We start from the raw sequence: 16566 nt of genomic DNA, 5'->3' as shown, positions 1-16566 counted from the left end.
TCAGGATTTTTGAAGTCCGTGGTCTCCTTATCACTACAGATCACACAGAGGTCTTAAATTAGGAGACAGCCTGCAGAGCCTGCCACATACGTGCTCCCTGGCAGCACACTGCTGATGGTATCAAGACACGGCTCTGGCTTTATTCTCAGCTTCCTTGTTGCATTTCAGAGATGTTTTTGTGGTTTTAATGAACCAAAAGTAGACTTAGCTTTATTCTGTGCTTTGAGAACAGCTCAGGCTCCTGGTGCTACATCAAGAAATATTCTGGCTGCAGAATACATCCCACTTACTTGGTTCACTCGTTTCAAGGGCCACAACTTGTGCAGCTCGCTAATGAGACATAGATTTCACAAACTCATTTCTGTTTCACCATAATTCAAGCAAAAACATCTACTGTAAGAGTCATGAATTATTGTTCCACCTCAAGGCAACCAGTAGTGGAATAAAGGCACCACACCACTGTCCATCTCCCTGCTGTGATGAAGCCAGTGCCCAGCTGCTCAAGGCCCTTCATCCTGCACAACTCATCACTTTAGAAACCCCAATCTGTGCTTCAGGAGTTGATTTATCTTATTTAAACATCAGTTAAGGACTAAAAATGATCACAGGCTGAACACTACTGCCTGGGACAGGCTGTGGAGAGGCAGCAGTGATAATGTGATTTCTCAAACACGACAGGGATATCATCTTACCTGTAAACACTGCCTGCTACACAAGTAATCAGGCACCTTTTTGAATACCTTAGGGATCTTATTTCTTCAATCTCCTTGTACAGGCAGTTTCAGTTAACCAGGCTTCAGGTTTTAAGGTTGAACTTTGACTAACAGGCTCAAGTGTCTGAGTCTGATTCTTTCTAAACCAATAACTCATAACATAATCAAGCACAGTAGCCAGCACATCCTTCACTGAGCATTTCACATTCACTTTCCTGTTTACAACAGGAACTCAGCAAGCACAGAGCATTAAAACTCAATGCCTAGAAATTCTTTTAGAAACCCACCAAAGGGATAAAAATCATCACAGCAAGCTGGCTTAGGCAAAGTAAGATTTAGGTGCAGCACCATTCCAAGCCATGCTCTTGCTGAGGAGGACTCCAAGAGGAAGGTGGGCTGCCCACATGCCAACGACTCACCAATTGATTTACTGTGGTTTAGCTGCTGGAAATGACTTAATAACACATTATTTCCTTAAACAACTAGTTGCTAAAACAATGATACACAGATGAGAAGTGCAGGAGTGCCCAAAGCAGACTACCCTGCATCGTACAACTGTGGATCACCGTAACAAAGGGTCCCCAGGCAGCACTAGAGTCACTTTTTGGACTTAAGGCTTAAATTTGACAATCTAACTACAGGCATTAGAGCTTCCTCAGTAGACGCTCAGCTTGGACAGTTCTCTGCTGCTGTCCACCACTTTTTAAGTCACCTCTGATAACACCCCAACTGAAAATTTATCAGAAAAAACTATCCATAAGGTCAAAGTAAGCTCTTAAGATGGACACCACACAAGGTCGAGCATCTGCCAAGGGCCACTTCCCACTTGCTAAACACTGCAAGGTGACTCTGGTTCTCTCCCAGAGTACAGAATTAACTCAAACTCTCCCAGTGAAGTCCAGAAACTGGCACATCTCAAGGGAACAGTTTTGCAACCACAGTGTTTGGGCCCTTCCTTTCAACTCACGTGCTCCCTTGGCTGGGTTCCCTGGGATGTGCCATACTTCAAATGAGCCGCTGACACCATAGAAAGAGGGAGATCCTGTCCTTTTTTGTAAGGTAAATGCTCTTGCAGGAGCTCCAGAACCCAAGTCACTGGGAACAAATCACTTCCTTTTTCTCTGCATATGCAAATTTAGGCTTGCACAAACCACAGGGCTGGTCCAGCTTCACTCATTTTGAGATAACACTTCCCTTTTAGGTGAAATAAGTTTTACAAAGAAAAGAACAAGAACCCAAGGCCATACTGTTTTGGACACGGGTATGTTGGGAGTGGGGGAGAAGGAAAGGTATTTGTGGAGGGAATAAAAAAACTCCTTATAAAAAATATTTATAAAAAGTAAAAAAAAGGGGTTAAGAAAAAAACTTGCATCTTCTTATTCATGCTCCAGAACAATCAACAGCTGAAGAGCAGCAGCAGCACATAAAATGAACTTACAAACACTGCAAAATTGAAATCTGTTTTAAAAACCACACTTATCTTCCAGTTTTAGCCAAAGAACTCTGTTCTTGCTCTTACAGATGGATATTTGATGCTTCAAAATGCTGAAAAGCTTGTTCCTCACCTCCTGTTCACATGTGGCAGCTCCTTTGACCAGAGAAGAGATTAGAAAAGATGTGTGACAGGAGTCTAAACCTGTCATGTCTGTATACCAGCAAGAGCTGGCCAAGATGCATTAATGGACTTATTAAAAACACTTCTCAAGTACTTCACTGCCTGCAAAGCTGCAAGTAAGCTCATATTTATCTCAACCTACAGGCAATTCACAGACACCTCTTAAATCACAGTTGTTTGCAGTCCTAATTGAAGAAGCCTCTGAAAGTATGTACCTGTGCAGAGCTGGAAATGGAAAGCATCAGGACAAGCATAAAAGAAAGTGAATGTAAGAAGAAGTTTTTAGCCCATTTCTTAAAGTGGCACTTGTATTCAGAGGCAGCTCCAGCAAGGCAAATCCTTGTTGGCATTCAATGGCACTGACACATTCCAGCTCCCCATTTTCCAGGTAGTTCTTCCACATCTGCTTATGGCTGGCAGGATTCGAAGATGATGACAGATGATGACTATGATGACAATGCAGACTACAAGGGGCCGGCCATCAGTGCAAGGTTTATGGCAAGCTTAGGAGAAGGATTATACCTTACCCAATATATTGCACCAGCCAGATGTGATTTCCAAGGAGGTATATGATTCCACTACGCAAAAACATGATATAAGACACTCACTCCCTATTAAAGAGAAGATGAAAGACTGATATTACAAGTTAAATTCCTGTCAAGAGCATTAAAGCCTGTGTTGGGCATTTAAAAGTGTATAATGAAACCATCATGGACAACACCAGGGGAATAACTCTGCAAGACCTTCTTTTTTTAATCTTACATGCTTCCAAAGGACAGCACATGCAGGAAGAACATTTAGTCCACTTAAAAACTAAACAAGATGCTGATATCTGCAAAGTTTCTGCACTTTGGGCTATTTCACAGCAACAGCTTACTTCTCACCCTTGCATCTCCTGCAGCTTTGGGGCAAGCACTGCACACAGCCTGCAGGGAAGGTTGCAGGGTTCTCAGACAGGCCAACACACAAACAGACTTTGGTCACCACAACCCAGTCCACTTCATCAAGCCCCAGCAGGAAACAAGACTTTTTGTCTTTTGTCAAGACTTCTGAAACTTGTTGCCAGCTGCTGCACAGCAGCTTCCTCCTTTGCTTTTCCTCCATCACAAAAGCTGCTTCTCCTGGTCTCCAGGGTTGCTGGTGGGATCAGAGGAGAGGCTGGTGAAGCCTCAGCCATGGACAGGAGCAGGAACAGCCTTGCTCCTACCTCATGCTTGCACATCAGAAATGATAAGCCATGAACACACTGTCCCCCTCTTTCCCTTCACATTTTAAATAAGAAAGTCAAGGAATTGTAGAAAATTTAATCTTACCCCTGAGAAGCAAAGGAACAGGGCAATGGTACAGGGGAGAACAACCCTAGCCACTACAGACAAACATGGTCTAGTGGAATGTGTCCCTGACCATGGCAGGAGGTTGGAACTAGACAAACTTTAAGGTCCCTTCTAACACAAACCAGTCTGGGATTCTGTGATACAGAGCAGCTGTCTTCACTGTACCACTTCCAGACCTTGATCTTAAACACACTGTTTGTTCTTCAACACCAGCAACCACTCCCGGAAAACAACCACAGAGATAAACTTCAGCAAAAGAAACTGTCCTCAATCCCAAAGAAAGGGACAAGTATTGCAGTGCAGAAGAAAACTGTTCTGGGTTTACCCACTGAAGTAGGAGAGAATCAACCCAGAAGAGATATTTCAGACAAAATTATCTCTCATAAGGAAAAAAAAAAAACCTCACTCTTTGTTCTAGAAGGCTGCATCCCACAAATTCAATGCTGACTTTGGCATCCTGACAAGCCAGTACACAAAACAGATGAGTACTCTCTTTCCTCTAAAGGGGGGGGGGCAAAAAGGAATCATCACAATCCCTTTTGGAAAGGGATTCATGCTGCAGTTAAAGCTGGAATAAAAGAAGAAGTCACACTGCTAAAAGTACACAAAGACTTGCAAATCCAACCACAAACTCCAAGATGTTGAGACAAATGAAGATAATAGGGAGCATGGTGCAGGGAAATGGTAAAATAAACATAATTCTGTGCAGGATCCCCATAGGAGAGGGATCAGGAAAGATTAGGAAGGAATATTAGGAATTTGGGATGTTGCCAGAAGAGCCTGAAAAAATCCAGGTGGAGTAAAAGCTTCCTACCCTCACTGTAAATAGAAATCAGAAATGCAGATAAAGAAAGGAATACTATGTGGAGGGGGGAAAGGTCAGATTGCAAAGTTGCTTCACCACAGAAATACCTTTCATAAACCCTAGGTGCTCCTGAGCCCATGCCTGGAGAGGCTGCACCATTCCCGACCTTCCATAGGACCCACTCAATTTCTGACCACAGATATTAATCCCAAGGGCTGTCTGGGTGAGTAAGCAACTTCTGGAACATCATAATCAGTAGGTGTAAAGCCAGTTCCTCTACAGTCTCTTAATATTTACACTTTCATTGGAACAACCAGACCCTCATGAGAGATCAGGGACACACTACACACTTTACCACTCTAAATGGTATTCAAAGCATTTGATTTCGCCAAAACAAACCTGGCAAACACCACCTTTTTTCTCCAAAAACAAAGACTCCATGCTCATATGCATGACGCAGAGAAGGTCAAAGCACAGTGACATAAATACAGTTATTAACAAGATATATCTGCTGAATGATAAAGGGTAATGAGCAGCTCTGCTCTGGAGCCAGGCTGAGAGAGCTGGGCTTGTTCAGCCTGGACAAGAGAAGGCTCCTTAAGAGGAGACCTTAGAGCAGCTCCAGTGCCTAAAGGGGCTGCAAGAAATCTGGAGGGGCTTTGGACAAGGGCCTGTAGGGACAGGACAAGGGGGAATGGCTTTAACCTGACAGAGGGGAGACTGAGATGAGCTCTTAGGCAGAAGCTCTTCCCTGTGAGGACGCTGAGGTGCTGGCACAGGGTGCCCAGAGAAGCTGTGGCTGCCCCATCCCTGGCAGTGTTCAAGGCCAGGTTGGATGGGGCTTGGAGCAACCTGGTCTAGTGGAAGGTGTCTCTGCCCATAGCAGGGGTTTGGAACTGGATGAGCTTTACAGTCCCTTCCAACACAAACCAGTCTGGGATTTGGAAAGATTTTAGGACACATTATTCTACTACATATATATCAGCCCATACATGTAAAAGCCACAATGTTTTTCTACTTTGCATATACTAACACCCTTGAAAAACGTAACAGCTCCTTCTCCATGATCTAGATGGCAACACTTAACAGCATGCATCAAAATAACCAGACAAAACAAATTCCTCAGGGCTTTTGGGTATCCACACACTGAGAGATCTCATCACAGCACTGCCCCCCACTGCATGAGCTCAGCAGAATATGCCAAGTTTTAATGCTTTTCTACTAAAATAATTGCAACCATCACCACTCATGTATCAGTGGATTGCCACCACTGTCATCTGGCAGAAAGAGGCTTTTCAAGCTGGTTTAGTGGATTTGACACTCAACTTTTTTCCTTTGATAGCTTTTAGTCGAATGGGAGACAATGCAGGTCTTTCAAATACTGTGTATGTACTGTAATAGTTACAGATCTTCAAATGTATTTATATATCACCATGATGCTAAATTAGGCATTTTATTCAAGAAAAAGCTTCCATTCTGGAGGAAGCAGCCTTAACAGCCAGGCTCAAGACCAGCTTTCCTGCTCCAAGCTTACTTCTTATTCCCCCTTCTCTTAACTCTGCCCAAAGGAACATACAGGCTCAGCGTCTACTCAGGGCCACCACAGGGAGTCGGTACTGCTGGGTGTACCTGGCTGTGCTCTGCACCTACACGGGCTTTGCTGCAGAGTAGTAAATACATGAAAGTTCTCCAACATGAAGCCTCAGCTCCCATTTCCTGATTTAATAAAGCAGGGGCACAGAAAGTTATGATATGACTCGAAGGCTGAAAAAGGAAGCCAGATGTCAGAGCTGCAGCTCAAACTTCGAAGTTCCCATTCTCTCATTTCTCAGTTGAGTGATTTAAACAGGGTTTACTTTTATTTTTGAGCTATAGACTTGAAGGGGATACACAGGAAGCTGACAGAACTTCAGACCAGCACAGCACAGTGGTCTGGGCTTGGTACTGCACATCAGCCGGCAACGCCTTTGGCGGAGGACAACACACTCCAGCTCCCTCCTGGCCTCAAGAAACTCTTAATTGAGCAGAGGACACCTCACCATGCATGAGCACTTTCTGTCTGCCCTGCCCAGGTAGCATGCTCAGCTTTACCATCTCCTCCACCTCTTATTATGGCAGGACACCCCTGTAGCTCACCAGCTCCACGAACAAGGCGCAACAGCCCACACATGATTTAAAACATGACTTTTCCAACAGCAAGAAGCTGCTGCTGCTGCCTCTCTCACACCAGTGTCCTCAGCCTCCCAGCACAGGAGACATCAGGAATGGTCCCAAACCCACAGCCCATGGACCTGATCAATCCTCAGGGCCACCTGCTCAGGTACACTGAGATACATAATAAGCACGAGCTATTTCGGTAATTCAGCAGCTTGCTTCTTGGCAACCAAGTGTGCCAGAATAACCTATGGCTCACCATTACCTGACCAGATATGCTGCAATCCAGACATACTTTATTCCTTAGCAAACGGAAGGCTTAAACCACCAGCAGGTCTCCAAAGGAAGCTTCAAGCATAAGAAAATGACAGCACTTACTGCTAAAAAAAAAAAGGTGATAAAGGCTATAAAATAAAAGCTAGGATGCTGCTGCGGGAAACTTAGATTCAAGTTACAAACGCCCACTGCCTACTTCATTTCTGCAAGTAATATTTGCTTCACACAGAACAGGGACACGAGCATCTCTGGATGTGCTGCTGACACTTTCATTGTCTGCTTCCCACCCTGCCATACATTTACAAGGCCTGGTGACAACCCTAAAGAAGTGTGAATTGTTTTGTAACTGGAGCTTGTTTGCAGTTCTCTGACTGAAGGGCTGACTTCGTATGGCATCTTTAAATCTGACACCTCGCACAACAGCATTTGCTGGAAGAAGTCCCCTTTCCTAAGTGGTTGCTGGCAGGATACAAATCCCACATAACTAAAGAATACATTCTCTTGGAGGTGACCCCTGACTTCCAACCTCACATAGGAGTTATGAGGTAACTGGCATTCTTAGGTGATGATAACTGAGCTCTGAGATGGTTCATCTTTGCTACTGTCAGCAGAAAAAAAGGTAAAGAATTAGCAGTGGGACAAACCCAGAGCTTATCTGGATACAAAATACAAATTCATTCAAGGACTAGTTCCACAACAATATTTATTTCAAAGCTGTTTGTTAAAATCATCTAGAAGGATCATAAAAGTTGTCTAAGGAACTCTATTAATATCTTGTGGTCTATCAAAGAAGAAAAAAGCTTGAAAAGCCCTACCTGAACACTTAAGTTGGAGCTAGTTACCCTGTCGTTAGAGCTTAACTTGACTCCACAGAAATCCACTTAAGGAGCCTGCATTTTACAATACTATTTTCTCTACAAAGATATCATGACATCATCAACACTGATGCATCCTTTGCCCAGAAAGCCACAACCTGGATGCCCTACAAGAACTATTAAGCAGATACACATTAGTCTGACATGCCGTGAGCCTGTGATAACCACCACACAGAGTTACAAGTAGAAAACTGCACACAGCTGGGCTGCTCTCTACGAATACCTCAGAAAGCAAAAGAATGATTCAAGCTTCCTGTGAAACTAAATAGCTTTTTAATGATGGCATTAAGATTTCTGAGCCACTCGTGGCATCTGAGCACAGAGAAGCAGCACCTGCTCCACAACACATGTAGTTTCTGAGCTCACTGTACACCACTGTATTCTCCTCCTGCCTTTGCTGGCTGCTCCAAATTTGGAATTTGTCCTCAACATTCCTTCCCAGTTAACCAAGTTCTAACTTATTACCGCTTTCATTGCTTACTCCCCTCCCTACCAACCCAACTCAACCTCAGCTAATAAAATCTGCTTCCACAAGTCTGTCTTTTGGACAGCATAGCTGAATTCTGTTTTATTTGTTCCCAGTATGCCTTACAGCAGCTCATCTTCACACCTTCCCAACTGTTTCCAGGAAGGAGGGTACACTACCAACAGAACATGCCCATCTGTGAGCTACAGGGAAATGGGAACATAAGGAAAATCTTGCACAGTACTCACATGGTGAGTTACAACAGTAAATTCTGCAGCATAGCCCAAAGACTACTTCATAACTTCCAAAGCCTGTACTCTGCTGGTAGCTGAACCAAGAATTTAATTTCCAAGGTAAAAAAAAGAAAGCCAGGAATAACTCAGGAGGCTGCACATGCATAGCTGTACGGAGGTAAGGGAAGAACTAAGGAGTCCTTTTGCTACCTGCAGTTACCAACGCAACACTGAAGCACAAAACTCTGTAACTCCTTTCCGCATGCAGAGCTGCAGTTGTTTACACACAACTGGTCTAGCAAATCCCCTAGACTCAACTGTTTTATTCATACATCTTGAATATGAATACTCAGTTGAATACAACTTCTTGAAGTATTAACTAAAAAGAATCCACCTCAATATCATCCCCCTTTGGTTGAAGCTAAATTCAGAAAGACCTGTGATATGTGGCAGAGAAGTTCATGAGTCCATCCTGAGCAGGCAGGCACATCCCTCACACTCACAGATCCAGTAGCAGGCTGCTACTTGTGTTTACTGAGGAGGCCATACCCACCGCAGCAGACACCCTGTGGAGCAGCAAAATCTCTCAAAAGGCCTAATGAAATTCAACTTAAATGGGCTACAGAGAGCAAGGCTTCATAAACTTACAAAAGTGCACAGGAGCACATCAAACAGTACACAGATATGATTATTTTGGCTTCTGCATGAAAAAATTCACAACTGCAAACCAAAGATCCCAGCTTCCTGAAGAAAAAAGGTGCAAGGCCTGAGCCTACATCACCTAAAAGGGCTTAAGGCACAAAGTGGTGGAAAAGCAGACAAGTAACTAATGCATTTGCCCAGTGGGCCTCTCTGGGTGAAACAGGACAGGAGGCAGATGTCCATGAACTGCTGAACACAGCTCTACTTACTGATCAACTGCAAAGTACCTATGTGGCTTCCCTTTGTCAGCCTGATCAATTTAGGGGTATGAAGTTTCTCTGCAGGTAGAGCAAGGGAAAAATAAGAACAGCAGTTGTTACTCAGCACATCACTGCCAGCGCATGCTACAGTGATAGTGAGCGATATCACAACCCCCTGAAGACAGATTTCCACCTACCAGTCCTGCAAGCCTGACTGTGCGTGCAGCCAGTGGATTAAAGATGTCTCCTCTGGCTTCTTAAGAGAAAAAAAGATTGTGCAAATCAAAGCATGTCACAGCTCAGCTCCGTATCCCTCCCAGGCCTGCACATTGCTACTGCTGCTGGGAGGCCGCTGAAGACCGGTATCTGCAGCAGAATTACAGACAGATCTGCACAGAAAGGAATCCAGGTCACTGCTGCAGCTTGTCAAAGGCTAAACCGGAGGCAAACGGGGCAAATTCACGGCTGGCACCGGAGAAAACCACAATTCTCCACCCCTCCCAGACGCTCCCAGGAGGAATTTCTGCCTTCACGGCTGTTACAAGGTATCATCACAGCGGCTTGGGCGGCGGAGGCCTCCCCTCACCCCCTGCGGAGCTCCCGGGCCCGCACCCCCGGCCCAGCCAGCTCCCCGCAGCAGGCCGCGGGCCGCCCGGCCCCGGCCCGGGAAGCAAGCGTGCCCGGGATAGGCCACGAATCCCCTCCGCCCCTCCCGCACTCACCATGGCTGCCGGCGGCTCCGCGGGGCGGCTCTAGGCACGGCGCCGCGCTCCGCTCATGTCATGGCCAGCGACTGCCGCCACCTCCCAGCCCCCGGGGCTCCCCCGGCCGGCAGGACGGGGAGTCCCGGGGCGCTGGGAAGGGGCGGGGAGGCGCTGAGCGGGCGCGGCGGAAGCGCGGCGGCAGGCGGAGGGACGGGGACGGTTACGCCAGGCGCATCCTGCCGCGCACCGGGACACAGCTCCGCCCGCCCCGCCCCCTCCCACCGCCGGAAACGGTATCCCTGCCCCAGCAGCCAATCACAACCGAAGCGGTGGTGCGGGCGCATGCGGACCTCACCGCGCTGCGCCGCCGACCGCCATCTTGGAGGCGGGCACGGTGACTCGCGGTTGGGGTGGGGGGTTGCGCATGCGCAAGAGGCGCTTGCCGCCGGGCAGGTCGGGCAGGGTGTGCGCGCCCTTTGCCCGCATGGGGAGGGGGGGCGGGGGCGGTGCTCGCGGGGCATGTTGCCTGGCAACGCTAAGGGGCAGCCGCGGCCTAGACTTGGGCCTAGAACCTTGACCTTGACCCCCGCCAACCGGTAGGCCATGGCTCCGGCTCCTCCAGAGACAGGCACGAGGACGCTGTGTTGACTGGTTTTGTGCCCATCTGGCTAATTAAGTAGCTAAAATGAGCTGGAGGGGAGCCCCTCAACCCTGAAGTCAGCAGCAATAATGAAGCAACATGGCACAGAAACCCCCTGCAAAACACATACATCTGAGGGTTTACCTCAGCATGGGCTCTCGGTTTTCCAAACACCTGACCTGGCATTGGGTGAGGACGTTAACAGAGATACAGCAGTGTGTGAATTTAAGGAAATCCAGCACCAAACTGGTGCCTGGCATCAGCCGGAGCACCAAAACAACAAAGTCAATACAGATCAAACCACTTCCTGTGGTTTCCAACCTCTCCTGTGGCATTTCTGTTGGAAAGGATTGCTGAAACTGGCAGCTTAATGGGCTTTAGAGGGGACAGCATACGTATGGGGACATTGCAAATGCTTGTGCTTATATTAGAGGATTAAACAAAACAAGAGGGAGGGAAATAAACCCTCTGTGGGGGTAATTAATCACAAGGCTCAATGAGAAGATTATGGTTGAGCAGCCCCATGTCTTCTTCAGAGCAGAGCACCGACCCCACTCAGCCCTTCCTGCTGGGTAGGAGCACCATTCCTGGGCCACGCAGGCTGGTACAGACCTCTCCGAGAAGGAGACATGCAGCTCACAGCTGAGCAGACACACAGGAGGTGCCAACCCTTCACTGCCATGTGCTGGTGAATTGCCATGTGCACCCCCAGGCACAGCACCATCTCCAACACCTCCAAACCCTTCCGACACCCCCAAAGTGCCTCTGACACCTCCAAAACCCCTCAGTACCTGCAAAACCTCTCCAACAACTCCAACCCCTATCCAATGTCCTCAAACCCTCTCCAAGACCTCCAAACTCCCTCCAGCCCCTCCACAACTGCTCTGTCCCCTCCGAAACGCCAGGCTGAGATGAACTATGCACCATTGACAGCGGCTGGAACTGCCTCGAGATGCTGCCTCAGTGAAGGTTACATGGAGTTGCAGCAGCAGCGCAGGCAGAGGGCAGGTTCCCATGGTGACCATTCAAAGGATAATCTCCTTATCCCTGTATTCCGACAGGGTGTTGTCGACATGTGCTCTGAGGTGCACGTTGCCCACCAAGAAGAGACAGCTGCAGGACACGTTCCTGCTGAGCTGTGCACCCCATGCCTCTGAAGCCACAGAGACCCATTCCTTCCACTCCTGTGGAGTGTGGGATGGTTTGTGCTTTCTGCCCAAAAGAGGAGCAGCTCCAGCTCCTGGGCTCAGGCAGGAGGGATCTGGTGCGCAGGGACTAAAAGAAAGAAGGGAAACCTGCCAAAATGCTGGAACTTCACAGGGAGCTTTTCTCTATTTGTATTTCCCTCCAAAACCCAAGCTGTGGAACACTTTTAGCACAGGATTTGGGGCTGACAGCAAGCTCTGAACTTTGCAAGCAGTTGTCCCTGGTTTAGAATCATAGAATCCCAGACAGGTTTGGGTTGCAAAGGACCTTAAAGCTCATCCAGTACCAACCCCCTGCCACAGGCAGGGACACCTTCCACCAGACCAGGTTGCTCCAAGCCCCATCCAACCTGGCCTTGAGCACTGCCAGGGATGGGGCAGCCACAGCTTCTCTGGGCACCCTGTGCCAGCACCTCAGCACCCTCACTTAGGGTCTTTTTAGCTCTCACTCTCCTTCTCATGCAGGTAGGGACAACTCTCTGGGGTTCACATGCTGCCTGACACACGAGGGACCTGAACTTCATCGGACTTGAAAGATTTCATTGAGCATCCAAGTATTCACCACTTCTCCCATCCTTGTAAAGGAACAACTTCCTGCTGAAGTCTGCCACCTGCCTCTGGAATGAGGGACCTAAATGCAATTTAATTGCCTTTAAAGTGCCAGAGACCTGTGTCCCCATGCCGGGACCATCCACTGCAGCCAGGGTGGTTTGCCGGGTCCTGCTGAGCACTCCTGCTCTGTTCTGCTGGGAATTCATCTGTGTCTGTTTGGGTTCTGGGATGCCTTGTTTGCAGCACACTGATTATCTCTGGGAATGGCTTCCCAATCCCCACTGAAAGACAGCTGCTTGTATGCCAGGACAAAACCAGTCCATGGGTCCAGGGTGCTGAGACACAACAGGAGGTCCCCAAATAAACAAGCATGAGGGAGAGCACAGGCAAGACCATGCTTCAGGCAGGCCTTGCAGGTCTGGTGTTTCATGTGCATTGGAAAGAGAGGCCTGGAAATTCATCCCAGTGTCCAAATCATTGTTCCAACAGCTTCAGACCCAGAGGAGCAAGGTGGGAGAATAGAAACCGTCAGCCAAGGCAGCTCGCTCTCTCTCATAAGAGATTCCACTTCGGCTGCACATGAGGGAGAAAAGACTCATTTTGGATTTGGACTTTTTTAAACTTCCACAAAGTTCAGAGTCTGTCTCTACTTAGACCTGAAAAACCACCCAATGCAATGGGCAATGTAAAAAGATGTCCTGATCCTCCCTTCAGCACCTCTCCTTGTTCTCAGCCTCTCACGATTTTGAGAAGGCATTGGCAGAGGTGCAGATGGTTGCAGAGGAGAATGGTGGAGCTTGAGCTTCCATGGGCTCCCATTACCACCATGAGCATCCTTCAGGAGCCACATTGATCCGTGACCAGCTTCTTGCTGGTGCTGCAAGGCAGCTCATGGGTTGTTATTGAGCCTGGGGCATCACCTAAGTGCAGGCACAGACCAGCAAGGTCTATCCTGCTTCCAGGAAGCACAGGGTGGAGGGGGCTGTGAGGCCATTAGGGGCTCCCTGGGGCTGGGCACGCTTGCCTCTCCCTTCCATGGGAGAGCAGCCCCTTTTCTCCGGGTTTCTGCTCCTCTCCACTCAGCCCATTAGCCAAGGCATTAAATTTTAACCTTTTCTGGTGCTCCTCACAGCATGCTGCTGGTGAGTGGGTGACTGGGTGGCTGCCAGGGCTTGCTGACTCCCCATGGCACCGTACCCATGTGGAGTCTGGCTGTGGTGTGGGTACCTGCCTGCATCCCATGGGCAGGAGAGGGGCTCCCCTCTACTGGATTCCTGGAGGATGCTGATGCTTTTCCTAGCTCCCAAGGACCAGTGTGGCAGCAGCTGCACAGCCTCATTGTCCTGGAGAGATGTCCCTGCAAGTCCCATGTTGTTAGGGGGTGACAAGATGCCACCGACCCCTGTGCCCACAGTGTGGCCATCCCATAGATAATGCTGCCTGCAGCTCTGCCTGCTTCCACTTCACCTCTGAGTGATGGGCAACAGCCCTGCAACTGCATGTGCCCCAACCCTGACCACCACCAGCTTCATCGCATGCCCATGCTGATGTCCCCAGCCCTCACAAGATACCCAGTGTAGGTAGGTAACTAGCTAAAGGCAAGCTCTGCTTGCAGACACAGCCCAAAGCTACTGCTCTTGAGGGGTTTTTTACTGCCCCACAACCCCCTTGGTGCAACCCCCCCAAGGAGCGTGCAATAGGGACCTGCTCTCCCCACCCCGCAGCACAAACCGTCTCCCAGCCCCTCTTTGCCATGGGTCTCCAGTGAGCACCCTGCAGGTGAGCTCTGCTAGCATGGCAGGTTCAAGGAGAGCACAAGTCCTTGAAGCACCTTGGAGGGACGGACTCAGCTTGATGGCAGGAGAAATGCTCCAGCTTGAAATAGCTGATGGAAGTGGATGGCTGGAGGACGCGCCCTGCTCTGAATCATGAAGCCCCTGCGGCTCCTGGCCTTGGGCGACATGTGCTCACACGGCATGGCTGTGCACACACATGTGCACTGAGCTCAGCCCTGCACACACGTACACTGCCTCCAGCCAGCCCCCTGCCTACACACACCCGCAGCCACACTTCCACCCCACACATCTCTGGGGATGTGTCCACCCCACCCCAGCACTGGAGGCAGGTCTGACAGAGGCATCTCTGAGGCTTGGCCATGGGGCTGGGTTCTCTGCTGAGCCCTGGGCCCCATCCCAGGTCTGGACCAGTGTAAGGTGGCTAGACCCCATCAGAGCATGGGCACTTCACAGCCTTGTGTATGGGACCATATAGCCCATGGTCCTTCTAGACATATGGAAGCCCATGTAGCATTCCAGATGCATGGAAGAAGGTGATGAGTTTGGCATAAACCACCCCCCTAGTTGGGTCCCACTCTGTCTTGGGGCAGCAGTGCAGTGAGAACAGGACCCACGAGCAACATGGTCAGGAGCTTTCCATCCATGAGACATCAAGAAGCAATAGATTTTTGCCATTAGAGGGTGTGTGCCCAGAGCAGATGAGCTGCAGTCAGAGCCACACACTGAATAATTCATGGCAAAGGATGACAAAGCCCATAGCCAGGCTGGGGAAGCCTCTCCATGTCCTCCTGCTTCTGCCTCCCAAGGACGTGGCCTTTGCTTCTGCCCGTGGGTGTTAGATGTGGGCTAGGATGAGGGACTAGCACTGCCCTGGTTCACAGGGACCTGGGGGGCACACACTGGTCCCTGAGCTGATCCCAGCAGAGCAGGGATGGTGAAACTCCAGAGCTGTTCACAGGGTTTGCCCCTCAGAGCAGCTGAGCACTGTGGAAAGATCATTAAGAAGAAAAACAAGGCCAGGTAGGACAGGGCTTGGAGCAGCCTGGTCTGGTGGCAGGTGTCCCTGCCCATGGCAGGGGGTTGGAACTGGATGAGCTTTAAGGTGCCTTCCAACACAAACCATTCCATGATTCTATGATGATACTGCTGGCACAACTACCCTGGCATGCACCTTTGGTGCAAAGCCACCTTTTGAGGCAGGGACACCCATCATGGGGCACAGATACCACTTGTGGCATGGGAACACCCCTCACAAGGCACCATGATGTTCTGCCATGCCCAGTGGAACTGTCAAGCTATGGCCTGCCATGTCCCACTGTGTCCAGCCACACAATGGAGGGCAGCCCCCAGGAATGGATCTCAGGCCACCCTCTCCACTGCAACCCAGAGGCACCAAGGCTAATAGGGACCCCTCAGGGTTGTGCCATGGGTAGGTAAGTCAGATGTGGCACTGCGGTGCATGGGGAGGGTGGGCTGAGCTTGCCAGGCCACAGCTGTGGCACTGGTTAGCTCCAAGACAGCAGCCAGGAGCCAGGAGAGAGTGGCTGGAGTCCGGGCAGGGCCGGTGGTGGCAGCTGAGGAGTTAACTTCCCAGCTCCCCGCATGGATCTGGAGCTATTAATACTCACACGCTGGTTTTGCTGTCAGAGCGAGAGGCGGCTCTGCCGGTGAGACAGGCCCCATGGAGCCGCTGCACAGCCACAGCACAACTTTTCCTCCCTGAGAGCGTGGGGCTCCTGGCCCAGCCACCTGCCTGCAGACCCTGCCAGACCCTGCCGGATCCTGCCAGAGCTCACCAGATCCTGCCAGACCCCATCAGAGCCTACCGGACCCTGCCAGACCCTGCCAGAACCTGCCAAACCCTGCCAGAACCTGCCAAACCCTGCTGGACGCTGCCAGACCCTGCTGGACCCTGCCAGAGCCTGCCAGAACCTACCAAACCCTGCTGGACCTGCCAGAGCCTCTGCATCCCACCTTCCACAAGCCCCTGTGCGTGGGACACTTCCCTGGCAGTGACATAGACACCATCAGGTGCCATATGGGAACTGGGCACTGGAGAGGGGCAGCCGATTCCCATGGCCTCTGAAGCATCTCAGGACTTGGCAGGGACCTCTTCTGGCTCTGCAGGACCACTCAGCCCAGTGATAGCACCCAAGGTCGCTGCACACACCCTCTGAGCACCCTCTGTCCAGGCAGCCCAATGGGTACCAGGGTGGCATTGGGCACTGTCAGCCCTGCATCGAGGGTGACACAGGACACAGCACATCCCGGCACTGCCTCCGTGCCTGGTGAGCAG

At 49.8% G+C, this 16566-nt stretch overlaps 1 protein-coding gene across 2 annotated transcripts in view; it reads right to left on the bottom strand.

Annotated features, from left to right (window-relative positions):
• XPO6 (exportin 6) overlaps positions 1 to 10334 on the bottom strand; it is a 54280-nt gene extending 43946 nt beyond the window's left edge. For both annotated transcript variants that reach the window (XM_031050269.2, XM_005150680.4), the window contains exon 1: positions 10096 to 10334. In XM_031050269.2, coding sequence (XP_030906129.2) covers positions 10096 to 10098 — 3 coding nt within the window. In that variant the 5' untranslated portion in view covers positions 10099 to 10334. The remainder of the gene's footprint in view (positions 1 to 10095) is intronic.
• Positions 10335 to 16566: the final 6232 nt, after the last annotated feature.

The sequence above is a fragment of the Melopsittacus undulatus genome, chromosome 8, assembly GCF_012275295.1.
Source record: "Melopsittacus undulatus isolate bMelUnd1 chromosome 8, bMelUnd1.mat.Z, whole genome shotgun sequence".
In the NCBI taxonomy this organism is placed as follows: domain Eukaryota; kingdom Metazoa; phylum Chordata; class Aves; order Psittaciformes; family Psittaculidae; genus Melopsittacus; species Melopsittacus undulatus.
This window is presented reverse-complemented; position numbering and strand designations above follow the sequence as displayed.